Source organism: Theobroma umbraticum, unplaced genomic scaffold (assembly GCF_002168275.2).
Source record: "Theobroma umbraticum cultivar Fairchild unplaced genomic scaffold, ASM216827v3 scaffold_4.1, whole genome shotgun sequence".
Taxonomy (NCBI): domain Eukaryota; kingdom Viridiplantae; phylum Streptophyta; class Magnoliopsida; order Malvales; family Malvaceae; genus Theobroma; species Theobroma umbraticum.
Genome location: NW_018397258.1, coordinates 4,642,743 through 4,656,866, shown reverse-complemented (window position 1 = coordinate 4,656,866; position 14,124 = coordinate 4,642,743). Strand labels below are relative to the sequence as shown.

General features: G+C 34.7%; 1 protein-coding gene across 1 annotated transcript; it reads left to right on the top strand.

Annotated features, from left to right (window-relative positions):
* Positions 1-276: 276 nt before the first annotated feature.
* Positions 277-13,637, top strand: LOC110413452 (Carbohydrate-binding-like fold). Its single transcript, XM_021424259.2, has 27 exons — positions 277-501; positions 812-877; positions 1,010-1,096; positions 1,371-1,427; positions 1,535-1,599; positions 1,731-1,900; positions 2,237-2,298; positions 2,394-2,477; positions 2,628-2,787; positions 3,404-3,519; positions 4,122-4,250; positions 4,883-4,954; positions 5,130-5,225; positions 5,312-5,389; positions 5,596-5,724; positions 7,350-7,526; positions 7,640-7,843; positions 7,959-8,072; positions 8,171-8,412; positions 9,449-9,494; positions 9,587-9,835; positions 10,789-11,019; positions 11,348-11,439; positions 11,924-12,152; positions 12,452-12,811; positions 13,026-13,099; positions 13,206-13,637. Exons 1-27 carry the CDS (start codon positions 403-405, stop codon positions 13,309-13,311), a joined length of 3,594 nt encoding a protein of 1,197 aa, XP_021279934.1. The 5' UTR covers positions 277-402; the 3' UTR covers positions 13,312-13,637.
* The last annotated feature ends 487 nt before the right edge of the window (positions 13,638-14,124 follow it).

Sequence of the window (14,124 nt, the reverse complement as noted above, 5' to 3'; positions counted from 1 at the left end):
TAATCTTATAAATATGATGATTTTTATTAATTGATCTTACAATAAAGTAAAAAATAATAACTTTATTACAGAATTTAACCTTAAAGGGCTTCTTTGTAGGGCTTACATTTAAGGTTGATCCAACTAAAATGGTTGGGGCTTCTTTGTAGGGCTTACATTTAAGGTTGATCCAACTAAAATGGTTTGGTTTGGGCACACACACACAGATCTGAGGCCTGGGTTGTTCTTCTTCTAAATCAGTAAACCCTCCCCTCTGCTGAAGCCAGCCATTTGAAATAAAATGATTTGACGTATAAAGCCAACGTCAAGGACCAGATCTGTCCTCAGTCTTTTCTCTTTCTCAGAACACTCTCGTCGGGCTCCAAAGCCTCGACAAATCAATTAGAATCGAATCGTGGGAAGATGAAGATCAGTGACGCTTTACTTTACTTCGTGATCGTATTTTACTCAATCTCATCCGCCTCCGCCAATTCCGTCCACGGATGTGGCGGCTTCGTTGAGGTGAACATTAGCACTTCCTTTTGTTCCTTGGACAACTTTTTTGTTGATCAGGAAATGCAAGCAAAGTTTCAAGAAGACTATTTCTGAATCTTGAAGTCGGTTCTTTCTTGGACATTTAGATGGCCGTTAGTTCCAAGGCGGTGAACTCATTTGGAGCATCTCGCTTTAGTCGAACAGAGATTTTTTATATCCGTTTTTCTTGATTCATTAAATTTATGCGATGCAACGGTCATTTTGACTTTTTTTTTTTTAAGAAAAAATTTGAGTTATTGCCGCCATTTAAACTGATCACGAATCGGTCATTTTGTAGGCGAGCTCATCTCTGATCAAATCGAGGAGGGCAACTGATACCAAATTAGATTATTCTCATATCACGGTATGGATTCAGCATCGCGTATTTGTTACGTCAATACGAATTTTTAAGCTCGTTTTTTGGATTATTTTAACTGTTTATTATCTGATTTCAGGATTATGTTAATGCATATTTTAAATTTATGCCTATTTGTAGGTTGAACTTCGCACTGTAGATGGATTGGTAAAGGAAAGAACTCAGTGCGCTCCAAATGGATACTACTTCATTCCAGTGTATGATAAGGTCGGTTTAGGAACACTGACTCTGGGCATCGATTATTTCAATTCATAGTTGAGAATTACAGAGACTGTATTTTACTCTAACCTAATGTCGGTATAAGAATAGTTCTGCTGTCTAAAACTTTTAATACTGGTTGCAACCTCTTTTAATAGTTTTTTCCCGATTCTATATGAATGTTCATACTCTTGTATATTTGGTGCTGAGGTATGCTGCATGCTTACTCAACACGGGCATGTAATTCTCGGTTTGACTGATCATGGAGAGTTTCTGTTTGCAGGGTTCTTTTGTTATTAAAATCAGTGGACCAGAAGGATGGTCTTGGGACCCAGATAAGGTTTGGTTCATTTTTACTCTTGCAAAGATTGTCTTACCGCCTGTGTTCTTTATTCTCTTGATGAATGACCTTTTATTCTGACTTTTTACAATAAAACTATTTCGTAGGTTCCTGTTGTTATTGATGACACTGGTTGCAACAATAATGAAGATATTAATTTTCGGTTTACAGGGTTTGTTTTATAGCTTATGTCTTCTTTTTGCATTTTTTGTTTTAGTCCAGATTATGTGCTATCTAAGTTTTATTCCTACTCGTGCTCTGAATGTCAATGCCAATAATACTTTGCATATTTATATGTTGCAGATTTACCCTATCTGGGAGGGTTGCAGGAGCTGTTGGTGGACAGAGCTGCTCAGTTAAAAATGGAGGTCCTTCAGATGTGAATGTGGAGCTTTTATCTCCTGATGATGATCTCATTTCTTCTGAATTAACTTTGTCAAATGGAAGGTACTTGTTCAAAAATATCATTCCAGGTATGAATGCTTCCATGTCACTTTCATGTTTGTAGAATTTCTATGTTTGTTATATTGATTCATTCATATTTATGCTGTTATGGTTTGTGGTTTTTGTGGAATTTAAGCAAACAGAAGCTATCTTCTGTACAAAATTTGACTGAACGCTAGTAACTAGATAATTTTCTTTCATCTATCAGAATAATGTGCAGAGTTAACTTGGTCATACTTACACCTCTGTCCCACTTTACATGACATCTTTGTCTCCCAGAATAATTTGTATTACAGAAACCTCTCTCTCTCTGTCTTTCTCTCTTACTGTTTTTAACTTTTCATGTTATCCTTCTTATGGTGCAGGAAAGTACAAATTACGTGCTTCACATCCTGATTTGAAAATTGAAGTTAGAGGTTCCACAGAGGTTTTCTATATTTCCTTGATTTCTTGTGTGCTATATACCATGAGAGAGAAGAGTATGCATTACATACTAACCATTTGGAAATGTACTTCCTGCAGGTGGAACTGGGATTTCAAAATGGTGTAGTTGAAGACATTTTCTTTGTTCCTGGGTACGACATCCAGGGTTCTGTGGTTGCCCAGGTACTAAAGGACAACTGTTGAGTTTCCTATATTGTTTTTGTTTAGACATATCGGGATATGAAGGTCTAACTATCTTATGCGCATAATGCGGTAATGCATAGGTTTATATGTTTCTTCCACCCTTTGAAAATCATGTTATTCTTTTGGCAGGGAAATCCCATCTTGGGAGTTCATATATATTTATATTCTGATGATGTCGTTGAGGTAGATTGTCCCCAAGGTGCTGGTAATGCCCCTGGACAAAGGAAAGCTCTATGTCATTCTGTATCAGATGCTGATGGGATGTTCTCATTCAAATCAGTACCTTGTGGTAAACCAATTTAAATGTTTGTTTGACCTAGACACATATTCATTTTTCCATGGATGCACACCTTCCACTCATTTGACATTCATAAACCAATTTAAGGCTGATTACATAATCGGCAAAGTAGGGGATAATTATTAGTAAGTACCTATGCCTATCATCCATTAAAATGCTATTATTTACCAATTCTGATATCAACTTTAGAATCCGTCTGTGTTCTAGACATGGCTGGACTTGCTCATAGAATCTGAGCTTAGGTTTGACAGAGTTGTGCTTCAGTTATATTGCCTTGGTAGTTCTTATTTCTATGGATGTGGTTATTTCTTGTTCATTGTAGCTGTTTTTAGTGTTTATTATCCTAGGTTTTGGTTATTAAGATAATCTGTTATTCTTACCCCGGAGAGACCTTTTCAGTCACACACCAGTTTAGATTTGCCTTATCAAGCTTTTTGTCTTCCTAATAAATTACATCTGTATCTATATTTCAATGAAGGATATTTTATTCAAGCTGAATAAATGCAAGGAACTTAACAGCAGAGAGAAAAATAGAACTTATGTTGCCTTGCATTTGTTATAGAAGTTTAATTTATTCTGATGCTTGATCACTTTGGCTGACTTGCAGGCCTTTATAAACTCATACCATACTACAAGGGTGAAAACACAGTATTTGATGTCTCACCTTCTGTTGTGTCAGTGTCAGTTGAGCATCAACATGTAAGAGTTCCCCAAAAGTTTGAGGTATGATGCTTTTGTCGCCAACATGGTAATTACCACAAGTATTTTCTCTTGATGTGGTTTTATGATCCTGTTCTTCAAGATTTTATTTTACTTTTCATTTTTTGTTATAAAAATTTTGGGTAAGATATAAAACTCCATCCTCATGTCTTGTTAAGGTGCTCTTTTAGTTGTATATGGCATCCAGCCTCACAGCCTGTGCTTTTTCCTACATATACATATACATATACATATATATGTGTGTGTGAGTGTGTACATTGTAGAACAACTGTTCATACTTGTCTACTACTTTGCACAATTCTTGTGATTGATGAATGTGAATACGAAACATAATCAACATGACTTTGGCTGTATGAGAAGTGTATCCTTTCTGTGAGCCTTCTTCTTTATTCCCAGGCCTCAAAGCAATTCCTTAGGTCACAAAATGAAGTTTGACACCTTCTCGTTCCGGTCCTTTTCATTGTGGAATATTTCTTTGAAAGTATATCAACTTTGATTTTCTTCAGTTTATTTATAGCATATACAGCAGTGCCATGTTTTGTGTTGCCTTTTTCGTGATGCAAACATTTAACTGGACTATCTGCTTTCTTTCTGTATACATATAGGTTACTGGTTTCTCTGTTGGGGGACGTGTTATTGATACAAATGACATTGGGGTGGAGGGTGTTAAAATTTTAGTTGATGGTCAAGAAAGGTCTATCACCGATAAAGAAGGTTATTACAAGCTTGACCAGGTATGGTTGGACAATTGCTCTCAATTACCAAGTTTGTGGGTTATTTCTTGTTACTTGTTAGATATGATTGCATTATCTGTCAATTGCCAAATATTGACCTTCCTGTTCTCTTAATATGGTTGAACACTTAGTGATTTCATTCATTAAAGTAAACTTAGGCCAGTAGTAGACCATTATCTGTCATGAGATCTGTGTCTTTGTTAATCTGTCTATTATTTAATTTACTGAATGTTCTTTTACTCAATAACATTCTATTAAAGTGTAGATCCTAATGGCTTATAGGATCTAACCTCTTCACAAAATTTGTCAATCACAGATATCGCATTTTATTTTGGTTAATTGAGGATTTTAGCTTATCATCTTTTTTTAATTCTGGAAAGTTGAGAATGGAAGTTGGACCAAACCATTCTTCACACTAGTGGCATAGTGTGAGACATGCACCATAGTTCTCATGGGCAGCTGGTTTGTTTTTACTTTGTTTCTCCAATTTCTTCTTTCCTTGTTAAAGTTTGGTGTGTTTAGAAAATTTCTTAACGTAGTTGCTGAGACATAGTAAATTTAACTATTAGCATTTGACACTTTTTTTGCCTATAATATTCTCCCTGTTAAAGTTGCTATGGTGATTGCTGTAGGTTACATCAAATCGCTATACAATAGAGGGCTTAAAGGAGCATTACAAGTTCAACAAGTTAAAGGATTACTTGGTAAAGTATATGATATAAATCTTACATTCTTTTCTTGAATCTTTGATGTGGCATCCATCCTTTCTTTATGTTTCTATGGCGCAATAGTTTTTTGCGTATCAGCATGGAGAACTGTTATAACTTAGTTGATTCTGCAATGCATTATGTGACCTTTCCTCTGTTGCTCTTTGTCTAGGTTAAGCCGAATATGGCTTCAGTTGCAGACATTAAAGCAGTTTCTTACGATGTTTGTGGCATAGTCCAGACAATTAACTCAGGTTACAAGGCGAAGGTAACTTTACGAATTGCTTTTCTTATTGATCAGTTACTGTTTTACTGCATATCTAATTGTTACTATTATTGTGTTTTGAATCCTAGGTAGCCTTGACCCATGGACCAGAGAATGTCAAGCCACAAGTGAAACAGACAGATGAAAGTGGAAATTTCTGCTTTGAGGTACGCAACTTTAAAGCGCGTTATGATGACGAGGATTGAGTTAAAGGAGGTTGTTTTCTAGGGTGTGAAATTTAGAGATTCTGAAATCTTGTTTGGCAGTTTTAGTGTTGCAGGATTCTGCACAATGGTAGTTTTTTACACATTCTTGCATTAATTCTCATTTTCTGATGAGTGCCATATTTCTTTCAATCTTCAAAAATTTTTAGGTTCCACCAGGAGAATATCGCTTATCTGCTTTGGGTGCCACACCTGACAGTGCCCCTGAACTTCTGTTCTTACCTCCTTATACTGATCTTGTGGTCAAGAGTCCACTATTTAATGTAGAATTTTCACAGGTAAATTTCTCATTTCTGTGGAAAAGTTAAGTTGGGATTGGTTTACCCACTAATTGAAACTTGTATCCATGTTTCAGTTATATATCCTAAATTGTATCCTGCATTCTTAAGATGTTCAGATTCCACCATGATTTCTGTTTTCGTTCACTTGGTGCATAGCTGGGCTCAGGGGGAAAGCTAGCCAACTTTTGTTGGGGGTGCCAGAGATAAAGGAATAAAGGTTAAAAATTTTAAAAACTAATATATTGAACTTAACCAATAATCAAAAGATTGATAATAGAAAATAATTTTATATAACATGTAAATCAAGAAAAGAAAGACTTACAATAGTTTTTTAAGAAAGTTGTATTCGATTATATTTTTTGAATTCAAATTCATCAATTAAAGATAATGTGCTGAAAAACATCTATTTCTTTATGATTGAGTGTTGGACATTTTGAGTCACATTGCTTTTGTTCATGAGTTGAAACATTGAGGCTTGATGGCTTAAGTGTAGGAGAATTATTTGGACGATGTGCATCTTTTCTTTTAAAGAATTTGTCAATTGTTTTCAAACTACTCATATTTTAATCAAACTTTAAAAAAAAAATTAATGCATTCAGCATCCAATATTCTTATTTTATTTCTATTTAAACTTATAATACTAAATATAAAATTATAATGCATAAAATATAAATAGTTAAATACCATGTACTAGATTAATAATTTCTTCTTATATAATTAAGACTGTTTAAAGACTGTATATTCAAGATAATTTCATTTAACTAAATATAAAATGTAAAGCATATAAAAAAGATATACTTAAGATAATTTCTTTTTACATAATCAGGATTAATTAAAAAATGATACATTGATGAAATTTTAAGTAACAGTGCAACACTACAATTTATATTTGAGAATTACATAATAATTTATTAATTTTTAAAGATTAAAATTATGTAAAATAAAATCCACATGATAGAAAAAAGACGAATATGATAAGTAGAAAATAGAATTCACATATAACATAACAAAAAAAAAAGAAAAAGAATATGGTTGATGGTTCTTAGAAATTTAGAGAAGCAAATGTATAGAAACTTAAAAAATATGAGCAAATAGTATAAAAAAAATAAAATTAATAATATAAATTGACAAAAGAAATAAAAAAATTTAAATATTAAGTGAGGCATGCGAGATATTTTTTGTTATTCTTTATTTATTTTAATTATTAAATAAAAAATTATTTTGAGGGGGTCATTAAGAGAATATATTAAAAATTTTAAAATAATATAAAAAAAATTTAGAAAACCCCCAGAGCTAAATGAGGCTCCGCCCTTGGCGGGGCTTGAATATTAAGTTGGTTGATTAGTAAGATTGTAAGAGTTTTCAAGTCACTTTATAAATGCAGATTGTATGGATTATATTGTTATTCCTTTAAGGAATTATGCCATCTTTATCTGTCGTTCTCTCAAATTTGTACAATGAAGCTGCAAACAAGGCTCTGGAGTATGTTCTCTTACTTCTTCATTTATGGATTTGTTTGATGACAGCAGGTGATTGTTTAAAGGATCTTGTGTGTTTATGATGGATCAGTTTTATTTAAATAGTTTTCACTGATCTTTGTTTTTCACCTTCACATGATTAAGGCTCTAGTCAATGTCCATGGTAGAGTAGTTTGCAAGGAGAAATGTGGTGCTTCTGTTTCTGTTACCCTTGTGAGATTAGCTGGAAAACGTAATGAGGGGAGAAAAACAGTGAGTTTGACAGATCAAAGCAGCCAATTTCTGTTTCCTGATGTTTTGCCAGGAAAGTACAGGCTTGAGGTATGGTGCTTTGTTCCTAAATTTGTTGTATTACTGGATATGTTTAAACATTTTTGTATGTGGTTTAAATATATGAATGCTGCTGATATTGTGATGGTTTTTCATCTTTTAAGATCAAACACTCCTCTCCAGAAGCTGTGTCCAAGGCAGATAACTGGTGCTGGGAGCAAAGCTTCATTGATGTGGATGTTGGTGCCAAGGATGTTAAAGGAATTGAATTTGTTCAAAAGGGTTATTGGGTCAATGTTATATCTACCCATGATGTAGATGCTTTAATGACTCAGCAAGATGGTTCACCTGTTAATTTGAACATTAAGGTTGGTCTCTGTTCATTAAAATCCTCAAATTTCAGAGCAAAAACTTATATAATTATGTGCAGACACTCTTGAGTTTTTCTTTAAGGAATTAACACCCACTCTTATGCAACTGCAGAAAAGTTCCCAATTTATTTGTGTCAAATCCCCTGGAGTGCATGAACTTCACTTTGTTAACTCATGTATTTTCTTTGGGAGCTCATCAATAAAGATTGATACATCTAACCCATTGGTAAAGTATTATAATTTTTGTTTCTTTTTGACATTGAATTTACAATTCTTTTCTTAATATATTAACTTCTTATTGGCTTCATTGTTTCATTCCTGTAGCCCATCTATTTGAAAGGAGAGAAGTATCTCCTTGGAGGACAAATCAACGCCAATTCAAGTTCATCTGATGAATTGCCTGTGAGTATAGTTGTGGACATTCTGAATGGTGAAGGCATGGTTATGCATAGCACAAATGCCAACCTTGCATCCAGTGTAAATGATCAAATAAGGACTGCTGTATACGAGTATTCTGTGTGGGCTAATCTTGGAGAAAAGCTTACTTTTCTTCCTAGGGACCCTAGGTATTTCTTAATTCATTTGTATCAATTGTACATTTACATTTTTCTATGGCTGAAAAGCACAAACAATCTGCGTTATAGAAAATCTAAAAGCAATCATGATCATCTCCTCTCTTTAAAAAAACTGATTGGAATGTCTTTTTGCTTGTGAATGCGTGTGTTTCCTATAAAGTTCAGTCTGCTCTATTATGTCATTTTTGCTTGTTCACATGGTTTGACCTTGCTAAACAATTTTATCTCCTAAAGTAATTTAATCACTGTGACATGAAATTTTACATCTTTTTTCTCCTTTTTGCAATTTGATATTTTTCTGTAAATATTGATAATTATGTGTAAGATCCGGAACTATGAGATTTTATTTCCAATTGAGATTTAGTTAAGTTACTTGAGTAATTATTTTAATTTTTCATTTTCTCATTAGTTCCTTGAAGAAAGGACATGGTTAACCTTTCTTGTGTGTGGATACATGCCTGAATTAGTACTTTTATGGTGATCTGTAGGAAGGCAGCAATGCATTGAGTTTATTACTTCCTTCAGCCTTATTCATCCTTTTTATATGTGTCCATGAGCTCTATGGTTTTATTTTTGCCAACAATTCTAATCTACAATGTTGATTGATGATCTTACACAAATGTTCACTATTTTGACCGTGTCTTAATGGTGTTGAAAATCAGAATTTTCTAAAGATGTAATAGAGTTATTGGTAAATGCATTTGATAGGTGATATAATGTTGTATTCAATGCAATCAGAATTTTATAAAGATGTAATACAGTTATTGGTAAATGCATTTGATAGATGATATGAATTTTATAGATATACGGTTATATTCCATGTAATGCGATTGAAATGAAGTAGCTCTTAAAATTGACTATCATCCTTAAATCTCATTGTCATTTGAAAAAAGAAAAGGGTGATTAATCACGAATTATCTTCCATTAGAAGCATTGTAACTTACAATGACACCTTTGTTCAATCTCTTTCTATGTGACTGCTGGTGCACCATTCATACTCTTTACTAAAAATTGTGATTTATTGCAGGAATAATGGAGAAAAAAAGATTTTGTTTTATCCTAGACTACACCATGTAAGCATCAAATGAAGAAACTTACATAGGAAAGTTCTCTGCAATGTTTAAACTATCTTCATATGGATGAATTCTTTACTCTGTTTTCTTAGGTTTCGGTGACAAATGATGGTTGCCAAGCTTCAGTGCCCCCCTTCTCTGGTCGACCAGGGTTATACTTGGAGGGAACAGTTTCTCCCCCTATTTCCGGTGTTCATGTAAGGGTTAATGCTGGTGAGGATGGTAGCATTTCTCCGGTCAAGAAAGGAGACCTTGTGCTTGAAACAGCCACAGAGGAAGATGGTTCTTTTGTTGCAGGACCTCTATATGATGATGTAACTTATGATATCAAGGCTTCAAAGGTATGGAATTTTAACATCAACTTAAAGCAATACGTTTGCATCCCCTCTTCAAATTTGACATCTAACATACTCTTGGTGCCTTTTGTATACCTTAGCGTCTCTTATAAATATCAAGTTCACATTCTTTTACCAATTTTTATTTAGCTTCAATATTGTTAGTCATTTTATTGATACTCGAAACATTAATCTTTTTTTTTGGAACATGACGATTTTCTTGTTATTGACTGATATTTGAACAGCTTTTGTCTTCAAAATTGTGGGGATACACGGGCTGTGTTGGTAGTCTTCTGGCCTAATATGAATATGTAATGCATATGCAATCATATGATATACAGTTTTCCTATAGTTTCCTGTTTATTCTCAATAAATTAACTTTTTAACTCTTGGAAACAATTGATTATTTGAGTAGGGGAGTTCTTTTATTGAAGGAAGAGCTAAAACCATTGCTGGCAATGGAGTTTTAATTAGCAAAGTGTTAGATAGTGATCATGAAATGTACTTTGAATGTCTAAACCATTTTAATGGTAGAGGAGAGAAGCATGCTTTATGGAGGTAGTAAATCCAGTAGTTGTGAACTGCTACCAGCCTGCACTCTTGTGATTACTACTGATAAATAGAAAAGGCATGTGATACATAGAAGTTGGAACCTGGTGATGTGAGTTTCTAGCATTTAGATCCTTGGGTGCCTTTAGTTGAATTTCTGTGAAAATAAGCTCAAAGCTAAGCTGTTGTTTTTCACCCTTCTCATGTGACAAATGCTCCTAGATCTGAAGAGTCATGGAACCATAGTTAATATACAGTTTCCAATTACAGTTTCAGCATGATTGAAATACTAAAGATAGGGATCTATTTAGCTGAGCTGTTGATCTTCTTCAGTGTGTAACTCCTGTTCTTTTTTTCCTTTTTGTGCAACTGATTGTGGTATTCCCCGATGTCTCTCTTATTTGGTGCAGCCTGGCTTTCATCTTAAACAAGTAGGCCCGTATGCTTTTTCTTGTCAGAAGCTTAGTCAAATATCTGTGACAATATATTCCAAGGACGATGCCAATGAACCTATCCCTCCTCTTCTGTTGTCATTGAGTGGGGATGATGGGTATAGGAACAACTCAATATCAGGGCCTGGTGGAATCTTCGTCTTTGAGAATTTATTTCCTGGAAGCTTCTATCTGCGGCCTCTGCTAAAGGTAACTTTTCCTCTTTCTTCAGATTTGAATGTACAATTGTTAACGTTAGATGAAGCTGCAATAGGAAACCAGGCATTTGGTTATTGGAGTTGATGTTGAGTCAGGCATAATAATCAAGACCATATTGACTTGTATAAAAACAGAAACACAGCAAAAGGAGTTTTAAAACTAGTCTGGTTTGAATTAATTACTCCACTAAATATTAAATAAAACTAATGGTGCAACATAATTAAACCTGCTTTCTTGAAGAAGACCTGCATAAAGTTTTTGTTTATGTGCTGAATCTAGGTTAATGATTAATTACTTCAACCAATGACTTCTCTTGTAGGAGTATGCTTTCTCACCTTCAGCGCAGGCAATAGAACTTGATTCTGGAGAATCTAGAGAAGTTGTTTTCCATGCCACACGTGTTGCCTACAGGTTTTCTTTCTGTTTTCACTCTCCCTTGGTTGTCTATTTGTTACTGTAAACAGTTGAGAGCATACTTCCATGACACTATCAATGATAAGTTTATTTCCAGGCCTGGTTTACATTAAAATACCTTAAATTTTTAGTTCTAGAATTTTAAGGTAACTTAATTCAAATATGTGTTATTCATTTTTTTTTCTAACACTGTTTTTCAGTTAAGTTACAATTTGAACTTCTGATCTTGCATCATATCTCACTAAGTATTAGCAGCCTGGGTTGTGTATCAAACTTTATATTGAAAGTTTAATGATGTTGCCATGAGTTCTTTAAGATTCCCTTGCATGAAACTTACTTTCTATGAAAATTTTTATGAAGTTGCAAACAATCCCTGCTACTCAACTGCTAAATTTAGTATGTATGACTTCTTGCAAATGTCTTGCTTAGGTCAGAATCAAAGTACTTTGTGTGGTTTTAAGGTTGTTTAATATCTCCACAGTGCAATGGGTTCGGTGACTCTGCTGTCTGGCCAACCAAAAGAAGGGGTTTCAATTGAGGCCCGTTCAGAGTCAAAAGGCTACTATGAGGAGACAGTGACTGATTCATCTGGAAGGTATCGTCTGCGAGGGCTTGTTCCTGACACAACATATTCAATCAAAGTTGTGCAGAAGGATGGCTTGGGTAGTGCTAAAATTGAGCGTGCATCTCCTGAATCAGTAGCTGTAAAGGTCAGTTCTATTTGCTAGAATTTTTTCCCCCTTTTTTTGGGTTTCTGCTGTGCTTTAGCTGTTTTAAGACCCTACTGCCATTATTTGTGTGAAGTTTTGTAACTATCTTTGACTGACATTGATGCAATTTGCTGTTGTGGGTTCTATGGATGGTAAGGTTGTATAATTCCTGATAAACTAGGTGAAGCTTCTTCAAATTCAAAACACCCCGAGTCTTTAAGAGAGAATTATCTCTATATAGCCATAGGGCTACTAAGATTGAAGTCTGATTTGTATGTGGTTGATTTGTCAATTGTCAGGTTGGAAACAAGGATATCAAGGGATTGGACTTTTTGGTCTTTGAGCAGCCAGAAATGACTATCTTAAGTGGCCATGTTGAAGTAAATAGGATTGGGGAACTACATAATTCTCATTTATTGGTAGAAATTAAGTCAGCTGGTGACACGTCTAAAATTGAGTCTGTCTTCCAACTGCCATTGTCCAACTTCTTCCAGGTCAAGGACTTGCCTAGAGGCAAACATATCTTGCAGCTCAAATCCAATCTCCCTTCAAGCACTCATAAATTTGAGTCTGAGATTATTGAGGTTGACCTAGAGAAGAATGCCCAAATTCATGTGGGTCCCCTCAGATACAGGGTGGAGGAGGATCATCACAAACAGGTTTGTTTGATTTCAATGCATAATTTTCATTTTTCCAAACAATTATTCATCTATGTAGAACAGTAGTGACCTTAGGTTTATGCAGTCCACCTTTCTTTCTTTGAAGTATTATCATGATGGTTAATCCGTGGCATATTATGTATTCTTGCTGTCCTAAATTTTTTTTGCGCTTTTTACTCCTTGTTAATTTCTTACTTCTCTGACATACCTACAGGAATTAACTCCTGCTCCAGTATTCCCCCTAATCGTCGGAGTTTCAGTGATTACTCTCTTTCTCAGCATTCCAAGGTAACTCGAACATGCTTCTTTGTTTATAATGTTCTTCAAGATCTCACATTCTTATGGATAAACTCTGATTATAATGTTCTCCTTTGTTGTATACCTATTCATAAAGACTAAAGGACATATACCAAGCCGCTACGGGAATACCAACACCAGGTTTTATGACAACTGCGAAAAAAGAAGTGCGGAAACCGGTTGTGAGAAAAAAGACTTACTGAAGTCCCCTTTTCCACCAATGGGAGGCCAGAAGAGTATGTTTGACTGTCACAAAGTTTAGTTTTCATTCATTGTTCCCAAGTTTTGGCAGATGACAACCTAATTTTGGATGATAGCATTAGCGCCTTCTTTCAATACGTCATTTTGATGGAGAGCATTAGAGCCTTCTCATACAAATTGTACCTTTGTGGCTTGTAGAATTGAATCCGAATGTATCTTTCTAGCAGCAAATGCAGCTTGTAGAATACTGTATGCACTCCCCTGCCCTTGTCCTCATTTCACAGTCTTCCACCATAAATGATAAAACTGCCCTTAGGTTAATATTTCATTCTTCCCCGTCATCAAGTCTCTCTCTCAACAGGTATATGCAAGTGGGTAGAAGTTAGTGATGAATTTAAAATTTTACATCAAAAAATTAAAAAATAATTATATTATATATCAAAATTTATAATTAAAGTAATAAAAAATTAAAAATTGAGGATTGAGGGTCGACACTGCCTATCACCCACTTGCTCCACCCCTGCTAGAAGCTGTTTGTGATCAAACCTAATATGATTGCAATCAAATGTAAAATCAAATGAAGCTTTAAGCGAAGTCTTTAAACTTAACGACGTGACAAAATAAAGAACGTTTATGCGGTTCATATGAAGTCCACTGCTTTAAACAGTATGAGCTTAAAATAGGGACAATGTGGATTCGCTTTCAATTTTCTTCTACTGCCATGTAAAACCTGATATTCGACCTGACTAATGTCGTGCGTGCTCCCCACTCCAGCAAGTTTACCTCTAGAAACTTCGGAAGAATAATGAGGGATA